The following is an 18,762-nucleotide window of genomic DNA, read 5'->3' on the forward strand; positions in this document are numbered from 1 at the left end:
TACCTTAACCAAGGGATCAAAGTTAATTAACATCATCAGTAATGGGACAAAAAGACAATGTGTGCCTCCCAATACAATGCACTGAGGAGAATATGGCATTATTTCTGCTGAAAATGCATTGCTGCTGCTAAGTTGCTTCAGTCGTGTCCGACTCTGTGCGACCCCATACACAGCAGCCCACCAGGCTCCCCCATCCCTGGGATTCTCCAGGCAGGAACACTGGAGTGGGGTGCCATTTCCTTCTCCAATGCATGAAAATGAAAAGTAAACGTGAAGTCGCTCAGTCATGTCCAACTCTTATCGACCCCATGGACTGCAGCCTACCAGGCTCCTCCATCCATGGGATTCTCCAGGCAAGAGTACTGGAGTGGGGTGCCATTGCATTACCTAAATCTAATTGTGGGGAAACAACAGACAAATCAAAACTGAAGACATTCTACAAAGGTCATAAATGACAAAACAAAGACAGAAGAACTGTTCCAGACTGTAACAACCCAATGCAATGTACCCTTCAAAGGTCATTGTTGGGACAATTGGCGAAATTTAAATGGGCTCTGTGGATGAGACAGTGATAGTATTGTATCAATGTCAATATCCTGGAGTTGATGGTTGTATGTGGTTAGGTAGGAGAATGTCCTTGAGAGGATCCTTTTTTTTTTTTAATACATACACACTGAAGTATTAAGGGGTAATAGGGTTACTAACAACCCTGTTACTCTCAAGGACCATCAAATCTTAAGCAAGTTTCCTTAAATACATAATATTTTTATCAGTTCCTTACCCCAGAGAAAACTCCATATGGCTGAGAGAAGTAGAGATGAGCTGCAGGGCTAGATCTACTGCGAAGTTCCTTTATTTCTTCTTGAGATTCATGTAGCATTCCAAGACACTCCATATTCCTGTCTTGTAACTCATGAAGCTGAAAGATTGGAGGGCGATTAGTGTACCTTATTATACTACAAAGTGACAACAGGAAAAAAAAAATTGAGATAAGTTTAAATTTTATCCAGAGGACTAACTTCATGAATTTAAATTTTCTACAAAGACTCTGAAACAGCCTAAGCAAGGAAAGTATATATATTTCCAGCTGCCAGATTTAGAGGTATCTTGGCCAGAATTATATACAAACATGATTTCCTAAAAATGTGAAAAGTAACTGAGACAACCATAGCTGTCAATTCAGTATTTAATGCTTCTTATATAAAAAAAAAAACTTATAGAGGAAGTATAGTAGCTATGGTCAAGTTAGTTTAGCACAATATTAGATATGTATATTTTTAAACATCTCTCTGAAGCTTGCAAATGACAAGATCAAGTCTATCAAGTCTATAAGATGTCAGGGTGCAGGTTTCTGTGGTGGTCGAGCAGTTAAGACTTCACCTGCCAGTGCTGGGGACAGTGGGTTCAATCCCTGGTCCAAAAAGATCCCACATGCCATGGAGCAACTAAGCCCATGTGCCACAACTACTGAGCCCAAGCTCTAGAGCCCATGAGCTGCAACTACTGAAGCCCATGCTCCACAACAAGAGAAGCCAACCACAATGAGAAGCATGCAACAGCAATTAGAAAGTAGGTCCTGCTCGCTGCAGCTAGAGAAAAGCCCGTAAACAGCAATGAAGACTCACCACAGCCAAAATAAATAAATAAATAAAATCTTAAAAAAAAAAAAAAAAGATATCAGGGTACTCAATCGACATAAAACAGGTAGTTTCTTCTCCCTTGTTTCAGAAACTTTCTTTTATAGTTAGAATACATAAGTGTGTTAAAACAGTACATAATTTTCAGAGTACATTCTAACTTCAAAAGGTTCTTCAAGTGTATGTATTATGTGGACTAGATGATCAGCATCACTAGGGCTAGAGGTGCTTATTAAAAATGGAGATTGCCCGATCATACATTCCTAAAAAATCTTATAATCTCAAGGTTTCCCTGCTAAGAAGGATGTTGTCATGTTATTATTAGTTTTAGAGACAGAATTTTTAAAAAGCTTTATTTTGTAGATCTCATAATTTCATTTTAATCTTCTGTGGTTATTTCAAACCTGGTAATCATCTTTAATCATTCTTATTCACAAAGAAGAAAGAAACTATTAATTCCTCTCTCCCATATTACACAAGATAAAGGAAGATCTCATTACCTCCATTGTCAATTGTCTTTGGGCATCTTTGGAAGCTTGGAGGTGAAGTCTCAGTTCTTCCTTCTCAATCACATGCTAACAACATATTAAAAGAGACATATGAAACCTTCTCACGTAAAATAGAGGTTACTCTCTTTTTAAGACATCTGGAGAATGTTTTCCAGGGGAGAGTCCAAAGGAATAGCAAAAGCTAATTTTTCAAAAGCCAAACAATAGCAATAAAATGGGCAGAACACAAAATCCATCAAGGTGTTTAAAGGACAAAGAGCATGAGTCAGTAGTTCATACCACAACTTTCTGAGGAAAAGAGAATTCCATTTAATGGAAAGAAATAATGATCTGAAAGTAGTTATTCACGATATTTTATGACAGAAGACTAAAACAGGAGTCAGAAAGACTACAGCACTGTAAAAGGGCAGGGACTATGTTTATTTTGCTTAGCACTTAACAGAGTGCATAAGTATTAGGTCAGTGCTTAACAAACATCTGTTGAATGAATGAACCTACTTCTTTAAGTTTGTGCTGAAGATCTACAATCTGAGACAAGAGAGAGGAAATCTCTTCTTGGTATCGAATCAGTTCATCACTCTTCCCAGACAATTCTTCAGTCATTCTGGACATCTGAGCATTGGTTTCACCTGGAAAACAAAAATCTTTTAATTAATATAAATATAGGACATTAAACTATGGCCTGTGGGCCAAATCCTGTTTTGTAACAAGCACTGGGCTATCATGAATTGATTTTTCTTTAACATAAATTTAAAGTAATAAACCTGAATAACCCAACAGAGAAAACTGAAGGTTCTTCTGAAATAGACAAATGCTGGGAATTTAATAAGAGGCACTGAAGCCAAAAAGAGATAACTTATAAAGGCAAACAAGCTAAAGATTTTGCCTCTGTCTTTTTCTTTATGAAGGATAAAGCTGAAAAAAGATAGGTGAATTATATATGTTTGCAAGTGCTGAGACACTATGTTTTTGAGTAATCATCAGGGATATAAATAAGGTCCCAAAAGAAATGAGAATCAAACTCAACAAATATAACAAAGGCTATACACTTACAGAGAGATTCAAACTTTTTCTCTAGTAAAGCTGATCTTTTCCCAACTGATTTATTTTTTTTTTAATTTAGGTAATAATACATGAAAGCAAAATATGTTCCTTTATAGAAACACAGATACTCACTGAATGTTATCTTTTACACCATCATTTAAGCTCTAGTTTTGCTACTAATCAGTTTCCTGACTTTGGCAATCATATTCTCTACAGGACTATTTCTGCACCAACAACATAAGAGTTTTGGTTCCTTTCATTTTAATATGCTGTAACAGGCAGAAATATAGGTCTTTATTTAATGATGACAAAGATATTTCTTAAAAATACAAATGGAACTTTATTTAGAGTTGTGGGCTCAATGTTATATTCCAAGATTTTTAGTAACTATTTAAATTGTTTCTTGACATGTTTTTATTGAAATCATTGATCTAATTTCTGAGTTAGTGATACACTATGAAAGAATTACCCAGAGGCTATAAAACAGAACACATTAATACTTACGAAGTTCTTTAACACAATCACTGACAAGCTGCTGTTCTTTCTCTTCATAGGTAATAGTTTCTGTCTTTATGTGACAAGCCTTCAAGGGAAAAAAAATCAGTATGTGATAATATCTTCTAATGATTTTCTAGAATTAACTAAAGAAAACTTTTAATACTCATTTAAGATAAAAGTTCATCACTTGCAAAGGAAAACAAAAACTCATAAAGCTTTATCTATCACAAAATAAAGACTATGGAATAGGACACGACAAGTATCTCCCCCTTATTCCTTGCAGGGCCTTTGCACACCACCCCCAGCCCCTGCTCTCCATCATATGTCTCTGATAGGCTAATCCTCAGCCTCAACTAAAATGTCACTTGTTTAAGTAGCACTGCTTTGATCCATTCTCTGACCCTCCCCCATTATATAAGCTCATGAAACATTTTCCAATACAGTTCTTACCTTGGTTGTAATGATTTAGCTATTTGTGTAAAGTCCACAACATATATATTGTATGCTGTGGTTTCCCCTCTTTCACCTGTCAGCTTGCTATTCATTTTTCAGTGGGCTCTAAGTAACAGTGGAAGGTAATCAGTCACCTGTGCCTTAGCTGCCACCCACTCCACCCCCAATGGAAGGTCAATAGCAAGTCCTTAGTTATGCCATATTTCACCCCAGTGCTACCTAGACCTAAACCTTATAGCCTTTAAGGTAAAGGAGAGTGAGAAATAATGTGACTGTGCCTTGGATCGAAGAAGCATATTCTCTTCTTCCAGTTCCTTGAGCTTTTCCTGCAGCATGTCCAATTGCAGCAAACCTTGAGATAAGCTAAAGGACTCATTGAAGCGAAGAGGTGTAGAGCAGCTGGAATCAGTTTCACTCTCTTCAGAAGCAATGGAGACAATTCGAAGCAACTCATCTTTCTTGGACAGCTCATGCTGCAGTTGATTAACCTGCACATCAAAAGGGCTTGATTTACAAGATAGTCTTTATTTTACATTATTTACAAGTAATATACCTTCTAATTCATGGGGCAATTGTTTCTCGCCATAAAACAAAATCATAAAATCAGCTTCTAGGTTCTATTGATTAAAGTAATAAGAGCTAAAAAGAGAGTCAAAAGCCTCATATATTTCCTGAGCTATAATTTCAGAGCACTAACTCAATGAATATAGTTTTTTCTATAGTAGGTGAAAAGAAAAGCCAATTTCCATATTCAATATAATAGGAATATAGGAGGAAATTTCACATAAGGTGACATATTCACAGTTCAAAACAAAACAGAAGAAACTTCAAAATATCAGAATAGAGCCTTATTTCAAATTCTCATTCTAAAGGTATTTTTCCCCCATAATTTCCATTTTATTTATTTATTTTATTATTAAAATATTGTATTGGTTTTGCCATACATTGACATGAATCCACTGCAGGGGTACATGTGTTCCCCATCCTGAACCCCCCTCCCATCCCATCCCTCTGGGTCATCACCGTGTACCAGCCCCGAGCATCCTGTATCATGCATCCAACCTGGACTGGTGATTCATTTCACATATGATAATATACATGTTTCAATGCCATCCTCCCAAATCATCCCACCCTCCACCTCTCCCACAGAGTCCAAAAGACTGTTCTATACATCTGTGTCTCTTTTGCTATCTTGCATACAGGGTTATCATTACCATCTTTCTAAATTCCATATATATGTATTAGTATACTGTATTGGTGTTTTTCTTTCTGGCTTACTTCACTCTGTATAACAGGCTCCGGTTTTATCACCTCATTAGAACTGATTCAAATGTATTCTTTTTAATGGCTGAGTAATACTCCATTGTGTATATGTACCACAGCTTTCTTATCCATTTGTCTGCTGATGGACACTTAGGTTGCTTCCATGTCCTGGCTTTATAAATAGTGTTGCGATGAACAGTGGGGTACATGTGTCTCTTTCAATTCTGGTTTTCTCAGTGTGTATGCCCAGAAGTGGGATTGCCGGGTCGTATGGCAGTTCTATTTCCAGTTTTTTAAGGAATCTCCACACTGTTCTCCATAGTGGCTGTACTAGTTTGCATTCCCACCAACAGTGTAAGAGGGTTCCCTTTTCTCCACACCCTCTCCAGCATTTATTGCTTATAGACTTTTGGATCGCAGCCATTCTGACTAGCGGGAAATGGTACCTCATTGTGGTTTTGATTTGCATTTCTCTGATAATGAGTGATGTTGAGCATCTTTCAAGTGTTTGTTAGCCATCTGTATGTCTTCTTTGGAGAAAGGTCTGTTTAGTTCTCCGGCGCATTTTTTGATTGGGTCATTTATTTTTCTGCAATTGAGCTGCAGGAGTTGCTTCTATATTTTTGAGATTAATTCTTTGTCAGTTGCGTCATTTGCTATTATTTTCTCCCATTCTGAAGGCTGTCTTTTCACCTTGCTTATAGTTTCCTTTGTTGTGCAGAAGCTTTTAATTTGAATTAGGTCCCATTTGTTTATTTCATGAAATTAAAAGACGCTTACTCCTTGGAAGGAAAGTTATGACCAACCTAGATAGCATATTCAAAAGCAGAGACATTACTTTGCCAACAAGGGTTCGTCTAGTCAAGGCAATGGTTTTCCTATGGTCATGTATGGATGTGAGAGTTGGACTGTGAAGAAGGCTGAGCACCGAAGAATTGATGCCTTTGAACTGTGGTGTTGGAGAAGACTCTTGAGAGTCCCTTGGACTGCAAGGAGATCCAACCAGTCCATTCTGAAGGAGATCAGCCCTGGGATTTCTTTGGAAGGAATGATGCTAAAGCGGAAACTCCAGTACTTTTGGCCACCTCATGCGAAGAGTTGACTCATTGGAAAAGACTCTGATGCTGGGAGGGATTGGGGGCAGGAGGAGAAGGGGACGACAGAGGATGAGATGGCTGGATGGCATCACTGACTCGATGGACGTGAGTCTGGGTGAACTCCGGGAGTTGGTGATGGACAGGGAGGCCTGGTGTGCTGCGATTCATGGGGTCACAAAGAGCCAGACACGACTGAGCGGCTGAACTGAACTGAACTGTTTATTTTTGCTTTTATTTCCAATATTCTGGGAGATGGGTCATAGAGGATCTTGCTGTGATGTATGTCAGAGAGTGTTTTGCCTATGTTCTCCTCTAGGAGTTTTATAGTTTCTGGTCTTACATTTAGATCTTTAATCCATTTTGAGTTTATTTTTGTGTATGGTGTTAGAAAGTGTTCTAGTTTCATCCTTTTACAAGTGGTTGACCAGTTTTCCCAGCACCACTTGTTAAAGAGATTGTCTTTTCTCCATTGTATATTCTTGCCTCCTTTGTGGAAGATAAGGTGTCCATAGGTGTGTGGATTTATCTCTGGGCTTTCTATTTTGTTGCATTGATCTATATTTCTGTCTTTGTGCCAGTACCATACTGTCTTGATGACTGTGGCTTTGTAGTAGAGCCTGAAGTCAGGCAGGTTGATTTCTCCAGTTCCATTCTTCTTTCTCAAGACTGCTTTGGCTATTTGAGGTTTTTTGTATTTCCATACAAATTGTGAAATTATCTGTTCTAGCTCTGTGAAAAATACCGTTGCTAGCTTGATAAGGATTGCACTGAATCTATAGATCACTTTGGGTAGTATATTCATTTTCACTATATTGATTCTTCCAATCCATCAATATGGTATATTTCTCCATCTATTAGTGTCCTCTTTGATTTCTTTCACCAGTGTTTTATAGTTTTCTATATATAGGTCTTTTGTTTCTTTAGGTAGATATATTCCTAAGTATTTTATTCTTTTCATTGCAATGGTGAATGGAATTGTTTCCTTAATTTCTCTTTCTATTTTCTCATTATTAGTGTATAGGAATGCAAGGGATTTCTGTGTGTTGATTTTATATCCTGCAACTTTACTATATTCATTGATTAGCTCTAGTAATTTTCTGGTGGAGTCTTTAGGGTTTTCTATGTAGAGGATCATGTCATCTGCAAACACTGAGATTTTTACTTCTTTTCCAACTTGGATTCCTTTTATTTCTTTTTCTGCTCTGATTGCTGTGGTCAAAACTTCCAAAACTATGTTGAATAGTAGTGGTGAGAGAGGGCACTCTTGTCTTGTTCCTGACTTTAGGGGAAATGTTTTCAGTTTTTCACCACTGAGGATAATGTTTGCTGTGGGTTTATCATATATAGCTTTTATTATGTTGAAGTATGTTCCTTCTATTCCTGCTTTCTGGAGGGTTTTTTTTTTTTTTTTTTTTATCATAAATGGGTGTTGAATTTTGTCAAAGGCTTTCTCTGCAACTATTGAGATAATCATATGGCTTTTATTTTTCAATTTGTTAATGTGGTGTATTACGTTGATTGATTTGCAGATATTGAAGAATCCTTGCATCCCTGGGATAAAGCCCACTTGGTCATGATGTATGATCTTTTTAATGTGTTGTTGGATTCTGATTGCTAGAATTTTGTTAAGGATTTTTGCATCTATGTTCATCAGTGATATTGGCCTGTAGTTTTCTTTTTTTGTGGCATGTTTGTCAGGTTTTGGTATTAGGGTGATGGTGGCCTCATAGAATGAGTTTGGAAGTTTACCTTCCTCTGCAATTTTCTGGAAGAGCTTGATTAGAATAGGTGTTAGCTCTTCTCTAAATTTTTGGTAGAATTCAGCTGTGAAGCCGTCTGGTCCTGGGCTTTTGTTTCCTGGAAGAGTTCTGATTACAGTTTCAATTTCCATGCTTGAGATGGGTCTGTTAAGATTTTCTTTCTTCCTGGTTCAGTTTTGGAAAGTTGTACTTTTCCAAGAATTTGTCCATTTCTTCCAAGTTGTCCATTTTATTGGCATATAATCGCTGATTGTAGTCTCTTATGATCCTTTGTATTTCTGTGTTGTCTGTTGTGATCTCTCCATTTTCATTTCTAATTTTATTGATTTGATTTTTCTCCCTGTGTTTCTTGATGAGTCTGGCTAATAGTTTGTCAATTTTATTTATCCTTTCAAAGAACCAGCTTTTGGCTTTGTTGACTTTTGCTATGGTCTCTTTTGTTTCTTTTGCATTTATTTCTGTCTTAATTTTAAAGATTTCTTTCTTTCTACTAAACCTAGGGTTCTTCATTTCTTCCTTTTCTAGTTGCTTTAGGTGTAGAGTTAGGTTATTCATTTGACTTTTTTCTTGTTTCTTGAGGTATGCCTGTATTGCTACGAACCTTCCCCTTAGCACTGCTTTTACAGTGTCCCACAGGTTTTGGGTTGTTGTGTTTTCATTTTCATTCATTTCTATGCATATTTTGATTTCTTTTTTGATTTCTACTGTGTTTTGTAGGTTATTCAGCAGCATGTTGTTCAGCCTCCATATGTTGGAATCTTTAATAGTTTTTCTCCTGTAGTTTAGATCTAATCTTACTGCATTGTGATCAGAAAAGATGCTAGGAATGATTTCAATTTTTTTGAATTTACCAAGGCTAAATTTATGGCCCAGAATGTGATCTATCCTGGATAAGGTTCCATGTGAGCTTGAGAAAAAGGTGAAATTCATTGTTTTGGGGTGAAATGCCTATAGATATCAATTAGGTCTAATTGGTCTATCGTCCTTTAAAGTTTGTGTTTCCTTGTTAATTTTCTGTTTAGTTGATCTATCCATAGGTGTGAGTGGGGTATTAAAGTCTCCCACTATTATTGTGTTATTGTTAACTTCCCCTTTCATACTTGTTAGCATTTGTCTTACATATTGCGCTGCTCCTATGTTGGGTGCATATAGATTTATAATTGCTGTATCTTCTTCTTGGATTGATCCTTTGATCATTATGTAGTGTCCTTCTTTGTCTCTTTTCACAGCCTTTGTTTTAAAGTCTATTTTATCTGATATGAATATTGCTACTCCTGCTTTCTTTTGGTCTCTATTTGCGTGGAATATCTTTTTCCAGCCCTTCACTTTCAGTCTGTATGTGTCCCTTGTTTCAAGGTGAGTCTTTTCTAGACAACATACATAGGGGTCTTGTTTTTGTATCCATTCAGCCAGTCTTTGTCTTTTGGTTGGGGCATTCAACCCATTTACATTTAAGGTAGTTATTGATAAGTATGATCCCATTGCCATTTACTTTATTGCTTTGGGTTTGACTTTATACACCCTTTCTGTGTTTCCTGTCTAAAGAAGATCCTTTAGAGTTGGTTTGGTGGTGCTGAATTCTTTGAGCTTTTGCTTGTCTGTAAAGCTTTTGATTTCTCCTTCATATTTGAATGAGATCCTTGCTGGGTACAGTAATCTGGGCTCTAGGTTATTTTCTTTCATCACTTTAAGTATGTCCTGCCATTCCCTCCTGGCCTGAAGAGTTTCTATTGAAAGATCAGCTGTTATCCTTATGGGAATCCCGTTGTGTGTTATTTGTTGTTTTTCCCTTGCTGCTTTTAATATTTGTTCTTTGTGTCTGATCTTTGTTAATTTGATTAATATGTGTCTTGGGGTGTTTTGCCTTGGGTTTATCCTGTTTTGGATTCTCTGGGTTTCTTGGACTTGGGCGATTATTTCCTTCCCCATTTTAGGGAAGTTTTCAACTACTATTTCCTCAAGTATTTTCTCATGGTCTTTTTTTTTGTCTTCTTCTGGGACTCCTAAAATTCAAATGTTGGGGCATTTAACCTTGTCCCAGAGGTCTCAGAGATGTCCTCATTTCTTTTAATTCGTTTTTCTTTTTTCCTTTCTGTTTCATTTATTTCTACCATTGTATCTTCTACCTCTGTTATTCTACTGTTGGTTCCCTCCAGAGTGTTTTTGAACTCATTTATTGCATTATTCATTATATATTGACTCTTTTTTATTTCTTCTAGGTCCTTGTTAAACCTTTCTTGCATCTTCTCAATCCTTGTCTCCAGGCTATTTAACTGTAACTCCATTTTGTTTTCAAGATTTTCGATCATTTTCACTATCATTATTCAAAATTCTTTATCAGGTAGATTCCCTCTCTCTTCCTTTTGTTTGGTTTGGTGGGCATTTAACCTATTCCTTTACCTGCTGGGTATTTCTCTGCCTCTTCATCTTATTTATATTGCTGTGTTTGGGGTGGCCTTTCTGTGTTCTGGCAGTTTGTGGAGTTCTCTTTATTGTGGAGTTTCCTCCCTGTGGGTGGGGTTGGTTGGACGGGTGGCTTGTTAAGATTTCCTGGTTAGGAAAGCTTGTGTTGGTGTTCTGATGGGTGGAGCTGTATTTCTTCTCTCTGGAGTGCAATGAAGTGTCCAGTAATGAGTTATGAGATGTCAGTGGGTTTGGAGTGACTTTGGGCAGCCTGTATATTGAAGCTCAGGGCTATGTCACCGTGTTGCTGGAGAATTTGTGTGGTATGTCTTGCTCTGGAACTTGTTGGCCCGTGGGTGGTGCTTGGTTTCAGTGTAGGTGTGGAGGTGTTTGATGAGCTCCTATCAATTAATGTTCCCTGGAGTCAGGAGTTCTCTGGTGTTCTCAGGATTTGGACTTAAGCCTCCTGCTTCTGGTTTTCATTCTTATTCTTACAGCAGCCTCAAGGCTTCTCCATCTGTTACTTCCAAGGCGGTTCCCTCTGTTTTAGCTTCTTCTGTTTGCTGGTCTCTTCAGTGTCTAATTTCCGCCCTGACACAAGGGGGCGGTGGTGGACACTTTTTTAGGCTCCCTTGTTCAGTCGTGCTGTGGGGAGGGAGGAACACTGCAAACAAATAACACTGGCATGTGCTTGCAGTGTCTCAGCCACACTGGGTTTGCCCCCGCTCATGGCGTGTGTACTTTCCCTGTCTACACTGCTTAGGCTCTAGGTTGCTCTGACGGAAACTGCTGCGGCCAGCCCTGGGTTGTATGCACTTCCCAGGTCTAAGCCGCTCAGGTTCAGGTACTCGGGTACTCCTCAAATGCACAGACTAGGTTGGGCCTGCGTTTTGTGCCCTTCCCACGTCCGAGCAGCTCAGGTGACCAGGTGTTTGGCGAGCACGGTTGCTGTGACTTATCACCTCCCCCGTCCCTCCCACTCGGCTTTCTGGGTGTACAACTGGTGCACCTTCTCAGGTGGATGTCAACCGTCCAGAATCCCAAGAAGTCTTGGTTAGCAATGAAGCCTGCTTACAGTTTGGTAAAGGGTGCCTCTCTGGGGCCGCGATTGCCCCCTTCCGGCTCTGGCTGCCCTCGCCTGCTTGTCTCTAGTGGGGGATGAGTCGGTCTGCAGCCAGCTAGCTCTGCTCAGTCTTTTGTTCTGGGAGTGGGCCTACTAGTGTCTTAGGTTAGGGCTTTTCGCGTAGCTCTAGTCAGTTCTTTGTTCTGTGAGTGGGCCTATTAGTGTCTTAGGTTAGGGCTTTTCGCGTAGCTCTAGTCAGTTCTTTGTTCTGTGAGTGGGCCTATTAGTGTCTTAGGTTAGGGCTTTTCGCGTAGCTCTAGTCAGTTCTTTGTTCTGTGAGCGGGCCTGGAGGTGTCTTAGGTTAGGGCTTTTCGCAGGGTACCTATCCCACAGTCTGGTTTGCTCTCAAGTTAGTTCCCTCAGATTGCCCTCAGGACATTCAGGCCTGGTCCTTACTCTAAGCAATGCAGCCCACACCTCCCTGCCCAGCCACCGCTTGCTAGTGGCCGATGTGGGCATCTCTGCTGCTTCTCTGCTGGGGGAGTTATCGTTGGGCACAGAATCTGTGGGTTTTAATTATTTATTTATTTTTCCTCCTGGTTATGTTGCCCTCTGAGGTTCCAAGGCTCGCCACAGACTCACCAGTGAGAGTGTTTCCTGGTGTTTGGAAACTTCTGTCTTTTTTAAGACTCCCTTCCCGGGATGGATCTCCGTCCCTAACCTCTTTTGTCTCTCTTTTTATCTTTTATATTTTTTCCTACCTCCTTTTGAAGACAATGGGCTGCTTTTTGGGGTGCCTGATGTCCTCTGACGGCATTCAGAAGTTGTTTTGTGGAGTTTACTCAGCGTTCAAATGTTCTTTTGATGAATTTGTGGGGCATAAAGTGGTCTCCCTGTCCTATTCCTCCATCATCTTAGGACCGCATCTAAGCTGTGTGACTCTATATGACTTACCAACTTTAATTCTAGGGAATTAGTACTTTAAACTCAAAGGCTTGACTGTTACTAAACACGATATCTTTATATAAAATATAAATGAAACTAGATAACAAGTTAAAAATTTTTTCCTTTTCTTGTTTGGGTTTTTGAAAAAAGATACTTTCTTTGGGTATCTATTACTTTGGGGTATATTTTAAAATACTAAGATAATACAAAAAGTCTACACAAAGGAATAAGAATAAAGTGTTAGAATTTGCAACCCAATGGTCTATACAGTCCATGGAATTCTCCAGGGCAGAATACTGGAGTTGGTAGCCTTTCCCTTCTACAGGGGATCTTCTCAACGCAGGGATCGAACCCAGGTCTCTTGCATTGCAGGTGGATTCTTTACCATTGAGCCACAAAGGAAGCCCCCAAATACTGGAATAGGTAGCTTATCCCTTGTCCAGTGGGTCTTCCTGACCCAGGAATTGAACCAGGGTGTCCTGCATTGCAGGCAGATTCTTTACCACCTGAGCTATCAGGGAAGCCATTAGAATCTAAACAGGATGCCACAAGTACGGTAGGTACTCAATATAGACTTTATATTGACCAAGGTAGAGTCACATGAGTACTCCTCTGTACATTAACATTTCATTTCTCTACTGGTTAGTTCAATGGATACCAACAGTTAACATGTGCTGGTATTATCTGTCTACCTATTGTCATCATTTCAGGGACACCAGGAAAATAAATTCTCCATTTCCCAAATCTAACTGTTTCATGCTGCAAATACTTGATCCAAGACATACTTGATCAAAGGCTTGTCCCAGTTGCTCCTCCAGGGTTTCATTCTGCTCAGACAATGCATGGTTCCTCTTTAAGAGAGCTTGTCCAATTCGAGCAGCTAGCTCCAGATCACGATCCCTCTGTTAAAACACCAAATACATGTCTTGAGTACAAACAAAATTAAGTAGTAGTTTAGAAATCCTGCAATCATTAAAAGTAATGTCCTAGAAAGCATCAAGGCCCATTTTAATGCCCAGATATACAAACGAATACAGGGCCTGACACACAAATGGTGTTTAAAATATGTGGTCAAATGGATGACCACCGTAGTTATAAATGCAAGAGAGTATTTCCTTATATTAAGTGAGATTTATTGATCATCCTATTAGTTAGGATACAGCAACTCTATCTTTAAACTTATGATATGCAAATTTAATAGCTTCTAAACGATCTTCAAGGTTTACTTTTTGTACTGGAGAAAAAGGACACATTCCTACCTCTGCCAGGAGATGTGTAACCATGTCGATGTCATTGTAAGTTTTGGTCATCTGCTCCACCCTGTCTGTGCCTAGAACTAAGATAGTTAAAACAACTGTTTATAGGATATAGAAATAACACAAAGTTTTAAATATTCATAAGAATTGAAAGATAACAACACAACAAACAACTCAGGCTTTTACAAAAAGTTATTTAGAATAAAAATACAGGTGAAAAAAGAAAAAGAAAGTAGATAGTTCACACGTTAGACAGTCAGGACAGACCAATTACTACAAACAAAATGTATATCATACAATGAATTAAGAAAGTATCAACTGGTCACAGGGTAGTCACCTCCTGACTATCTTCTCTTTCTGTGGTAAGACTGGAATTTTGTCTCACTCATGTTAGAAGATATAGGCCAGAGAATTAACTGAATCGTTTTATACCCTAGTCTAAAGTTATTGAGGGGTGAGTTTGTGAGGAGTTATTAAAAAAACTAAGATCATGGCATCTGGCCCCATCTCTTCAGCAAATAGATGGGGAAACAATGGAAACAGTGACAGACTTTATTTTCTTGGGCTCCAAAATCACTGCAGATGGTGATGGCAGCCATGGAATTAAAAGACACTTGCTCCTTGGAAGAAAAGCTATGACCAACATAGACAGAATATTTAAAAGCAGAGACATTACTTTGCTGACATAGGTCCATCTAGTTAAAGTTATGGTTTTTCCAGTACTCATGTATGAATGTGCAAGTTGGACCATAAAGAAAGCTGAGTGCCGAAGAACTGAACTGTGGTGTTGGAGAAGACTCTTGAGAGTCCCTTGGACTGCAAGGAAATCAAACCAGTCAATCCTAAAGGAAATCAGTCCTAATATTCATTGGAAGGACTGATGCTGAAGCTGAAACTCCAATACTTTGGCCACCTGATGTGAAGAACTGACTACTTGGAAAAGACCCTGATGCTGGGAAAGATTCAAGGCAGGAGGAGAAGGGGACAGAGGATGTGATGGTTGGATGGCATCACCGACTTGATGGACATGAGTTTGAGCAAGCTCCAGTAGTTGGTGATGGGCAGGGAAGCCTGGCATGCTGCTGTCCATGAGGTTGCAAAGTCGGACATGACTGAGTGACTGAACTGAATGTATAAAGGAAATTAATTAGAATTCTGTTGTGATTATTTTGAACATCTGTGATTAGCTATCATGTGAGCTAATATCAATAAATAAGAAATAGGACTTGCAGGACTTTTTGTAGTTTTATTGTGAATCATAACCCTTTTTAGTTTTAAAATTCTTTTTCTTTATAATAAACTTCATCATAGGTAGGCCCTTGCTATAAAATGAATTGTATATTATTATATTCCTTGTATTACTCAAATCCATTATTTCTGACACTCCAAATTCAAGAACTGCACTTGACTAATTTAGCTCCAAAGAAAAGAACAGATAGGACCCTAATGATTGTACAAGCACAATAAGCAATACCTTTCTAAAGCCAATGATGCATAATAAGAGAGGAACTTTTGACTTTGAAGAGCATTAATGAAACAGACTTGGGTTTGATTTAGACTGATTTTATAATTTGTTTGCCGTGAAATGTGAAAAAGCAGAGATTTGAAGCAGACAAGCTGAATTCATGTATTTGAGTGAACTTGAACAAGTCACTTATCCCTTCTGAGATTCAGATTCATATTTATAATATGGAGGTGACAGCATCTCACAAGGCCATTAGGAGGTTCAAATATGATAATTTACTAAGTACTATTTAATAAACTGCTGCTGCTGCTGCTAAGTCACGTCAGTCATGTCCGACTGTGTGACCCCATAGACGGCAGCCCACCAGGCTCCTCCGTCCCTGAGATTCTCCAGGCAAGAACATTGGAGTGGGTTGCCATTTCCTTCTCCAATGCATGAAAGTGAAAAGTGAAAGGGAAGTCGCTCAGTCGTGTCTGACTCTTCTCGACCCCAGGGACTGCAGCCCACCAGGCTCCTCCGTCCATGGGATTTTCCAGGCAAGAGTACTGGAGTGGGGTGCCATCGCCTTCTCCAAATAAACTGCTAAGTATCATATAACTATTCATAGCTATACTCTTTAAACACAACTGGTATGTATGAAACAGCCTCAATTTAAAATTCTCTGTAAACAATGCACTGACTTGGCAGCAGAAACTATGAGTTAAGTTATCTTTAGTTCCTTGGACCCATCTTAACACTTAAGATTGCTCAAAAGACACCAGTAGACAGGTTTTACTTTAATCTGAGCCTTTAATTTTTCTTCCCAGCTTCACTGCTCAAAATGAAAATAGCCATTACCCAGAGCAAATTATTAATGACAGTCTTAGTTCTAGTTAAAAGTAAAACAAAGTGCTGGATTGTCAGTGTTAAGAGATTGCTGGAAAAATTTTAAACTGAAAACTAACAACAACAGCAACAAAAACAAAAAAAACTAGAAACATTTTTATTACAAAAGAATTTTTATTTACAAGTAGATAAAATGGCTCTGTACTTTAACCACACAGGGATAAAAGAAATAGGCTTTTGGGCCTAAGGAATTTTCACAGTTTAACTTGGTAGCATAGCTCAGGAACAAAGATTAAAAATTAAGGCAGATACATACAGTGTGTGGTCTCTTCTACTTCCGGTCTCAATAATGGGGGGGGTGGGGAATTCAAGTCAATATAACTACACTCTAAACTACAAAAAACTAGCCAATGTTTGAAAAGACAAATGTAACACAGTGCAGTGAGTCTCAACTCCAGATTCTAACTGAGTTCATTTGGAGGGACCCCAGGGCACAGTAGTAAGGAAAACACGCCAGATGTTATAATGTGAAGCTAGGGATGAGAACCACTGAGCCAGGATTAACACTCAAAGTAAGAACCAGGAATCCTGGAAACTCAGTTAAAGACAGTTTTTATACAACTAATTTAAAAACTGCAAGATATGGCTTATATTATATGACTGACAAGAGTTGAAGATGAAGTGGAAATTTTAATTTGAAGTAAAACCTGTAAATTAAGAATGTAATAACATTATGAGATACAAGTCACACATGATAAAAGGGGACTTGAAAATGAAGGACCCAGGAATTATAGAAATGTCTGGAATAAAATACATTTTAGTGAGGAGAAACTAAAATATATTTCCTATAAATGCTAACCATCTGTCATAGTCTGATAATTTCAAGCTGAACCTTAAGAAGATATCTCCTTTAATGATCTAATTTTCTTATATGAGGAAACCTGACTGAGAGGAATTATGTGACATGTCTAAGATGGCAAAGCAAACTATTAGTGGCAAAGCCAAGATATAATAAGGAGGTGATAGCAGCTTCCACCTAAGTCCTAAGTCCTAAGAAAAAGCTTGGGGCTGCTCATTCTCAATGATGGGCTCTTTACACCATGTTGCTTTTTCTACCATAGTACCACCAAGATCAAAAGGCTCTTATCTGATGAAATATTAGAGTACTTATCTGTGAACACAAGTTATAAAACAACATAGGTCCTGATTTTGTTTTTAAGGTGTGAGTATATCTATACATCAGAGAAGGCAATGGCACCCCACTCCAGTACTCTTGCCTGGAAAATCCCATGGACGGAGGAGCCTGGTGGGCTGCAGTCCATGGCGTTGCTAAGAGTCAGACACGACTGAGCGACTTCACTTTCACTTTTCACTTTCATGTATTGGAGAAGGAAATGGCAACCCACTCCAGTGTTCTTGCCTGGAGAATCCCAGGGACGGGGGAGCCTGGTGGGCTGCCGTCTATGGGGTTGCACAGAGTCGGACACGACTGAAGTGACTTAGCAGCATATCTATACATATCTATACACAAGAGAGGTTGAAAGAACATACATCAAAATGTTAATAGTGATGATCTCTGAGTATGGATTATAGTTGATTTGTTGTTTTCTTGTCAGCTTTTTGCTAATTTTCAATGAAGAACAAATGTTATCTTTGCAATAAAAAAATAGCAGCTCTTAGTTCAGTTCAGTCACTCAGTCGTGTCTGACTCTTTGTGACCCCATGAACCGCAGCACGCCAGGCCTCGCTGTCCATCACCAACTGTTGGAGTCTACCCAAACCCATGTCCATTGAGTCAGTGATACCATCCAACCATCTCATCTTCTGTTGTCCCCTTCTTCTCCTGCCCTCAATCTTTCCCAGCATCAGGGTCTTTTCAAATGAGTCAGCTCTTCACGTCAGGTGGCCAAAGTATTGGAGTTTCAGCTTCAACATCAGTCCTTCCAATGAACACCCAGGACTGATCTGCTTTAGGATGGACTGGTTGGATCTCCTTGCAGTCCAAGGGACTCTAAAACACCACAGTTCAAAAGTATCAATTCTTCGGTGCTCAGCTTTCTTTATAGTCCGACTCTCACATCCATACATGACTACTGGAAAAACCATAGCCTTGACTAGACAGACCTTTATGGACAAAGTAATGTCTCTGCTTTTTAATATTCTGTCTAGGTTGGTCATAACTTTCCTTCCACGGAGTAAGTGTCTTTTAATTTCACGGCTGCAATCATCATCTGCAGTGAAATTAGAGCCCCCAAAAATAAACTCAGCCACTGTTTCTGACAGAATGTGGTCCACTGGAGAAGGGAATGGCAAACCACTTCAGTATTCTTGCCTTGAGAACTCCATGGACAGTATGAAAAGGCAAAAAGATAGGACACTGAAAGATGAACTCCCCAGGTCGGTAGGTGCCCAATATGCTACTGGAGATCAGTGGAGAAATAACTCCAGAAAGAATGAAGGGATGGAGCCAAAGCAAAAACAACACCCAGTTGTGGATGGGACTGGTGATAGAAGCAAGGTCTGATGCTGTTAAGAGCAATATTG

The 18,762-nt window shown here is 39.0% G+C and overlaps 1 protein-coding gene across 2 annotated transcripts in view; it reads right to left on the reverse strand.

Moving 5' to 3' along the window:
• Positions 1-18,762, reverse strand: part of TRAK2 (trafficking kinesin protein 2) — a 72,866-nt gene that overhangs the window by 14,936 nt on the left and 39,168 nt on the right. For both annotated transcript variants that reach the window (XM_059874761.1, NM_001206233.1), the window contains exons 4-10: positions 13,932-14,008; positions 13,458-13,574; positions 4,420-4,629; positions 3,695-3,773; positions 2,645-2,775; positions 2,138-2,212; positions 782-919 (exon numbers count right to left, since the gene is read on the reverse strand). In XM_059874761.1, coding sequence (XP_059730744.1) covers positions 782-919; positions 2,138-2,212; positions 2,645-2,775; positions 3,695-3,773; positions 4,420-4,629; positions 13,458-13,574; positions 13,932-14,008 — 827 coding nt within the window. The remainder of the gene's footprint in view (positions 1-781; positions 920-2,137; positions 2,213-2,644; positions 2,776-3,694; positions 3,774-4,419; positions 4,630-13,457; positions 13,575-13,931; positions 14,009-18,762) is intronic.

This window comes from Bos taurus, chromosome 2, assembly GCF_002263795.3.
Source record: "Bos taurus isolate L1 Dominette 01449 registration number 42190680 breed Hereford chromosome 2, ARS-UCD2.0, whole genome shotgun sequence".
NCBI lineage: Eukaryota > Metazoa > Chordata > Mammalia > Artiodactyla > Bovidae > Bos > Bos taurus.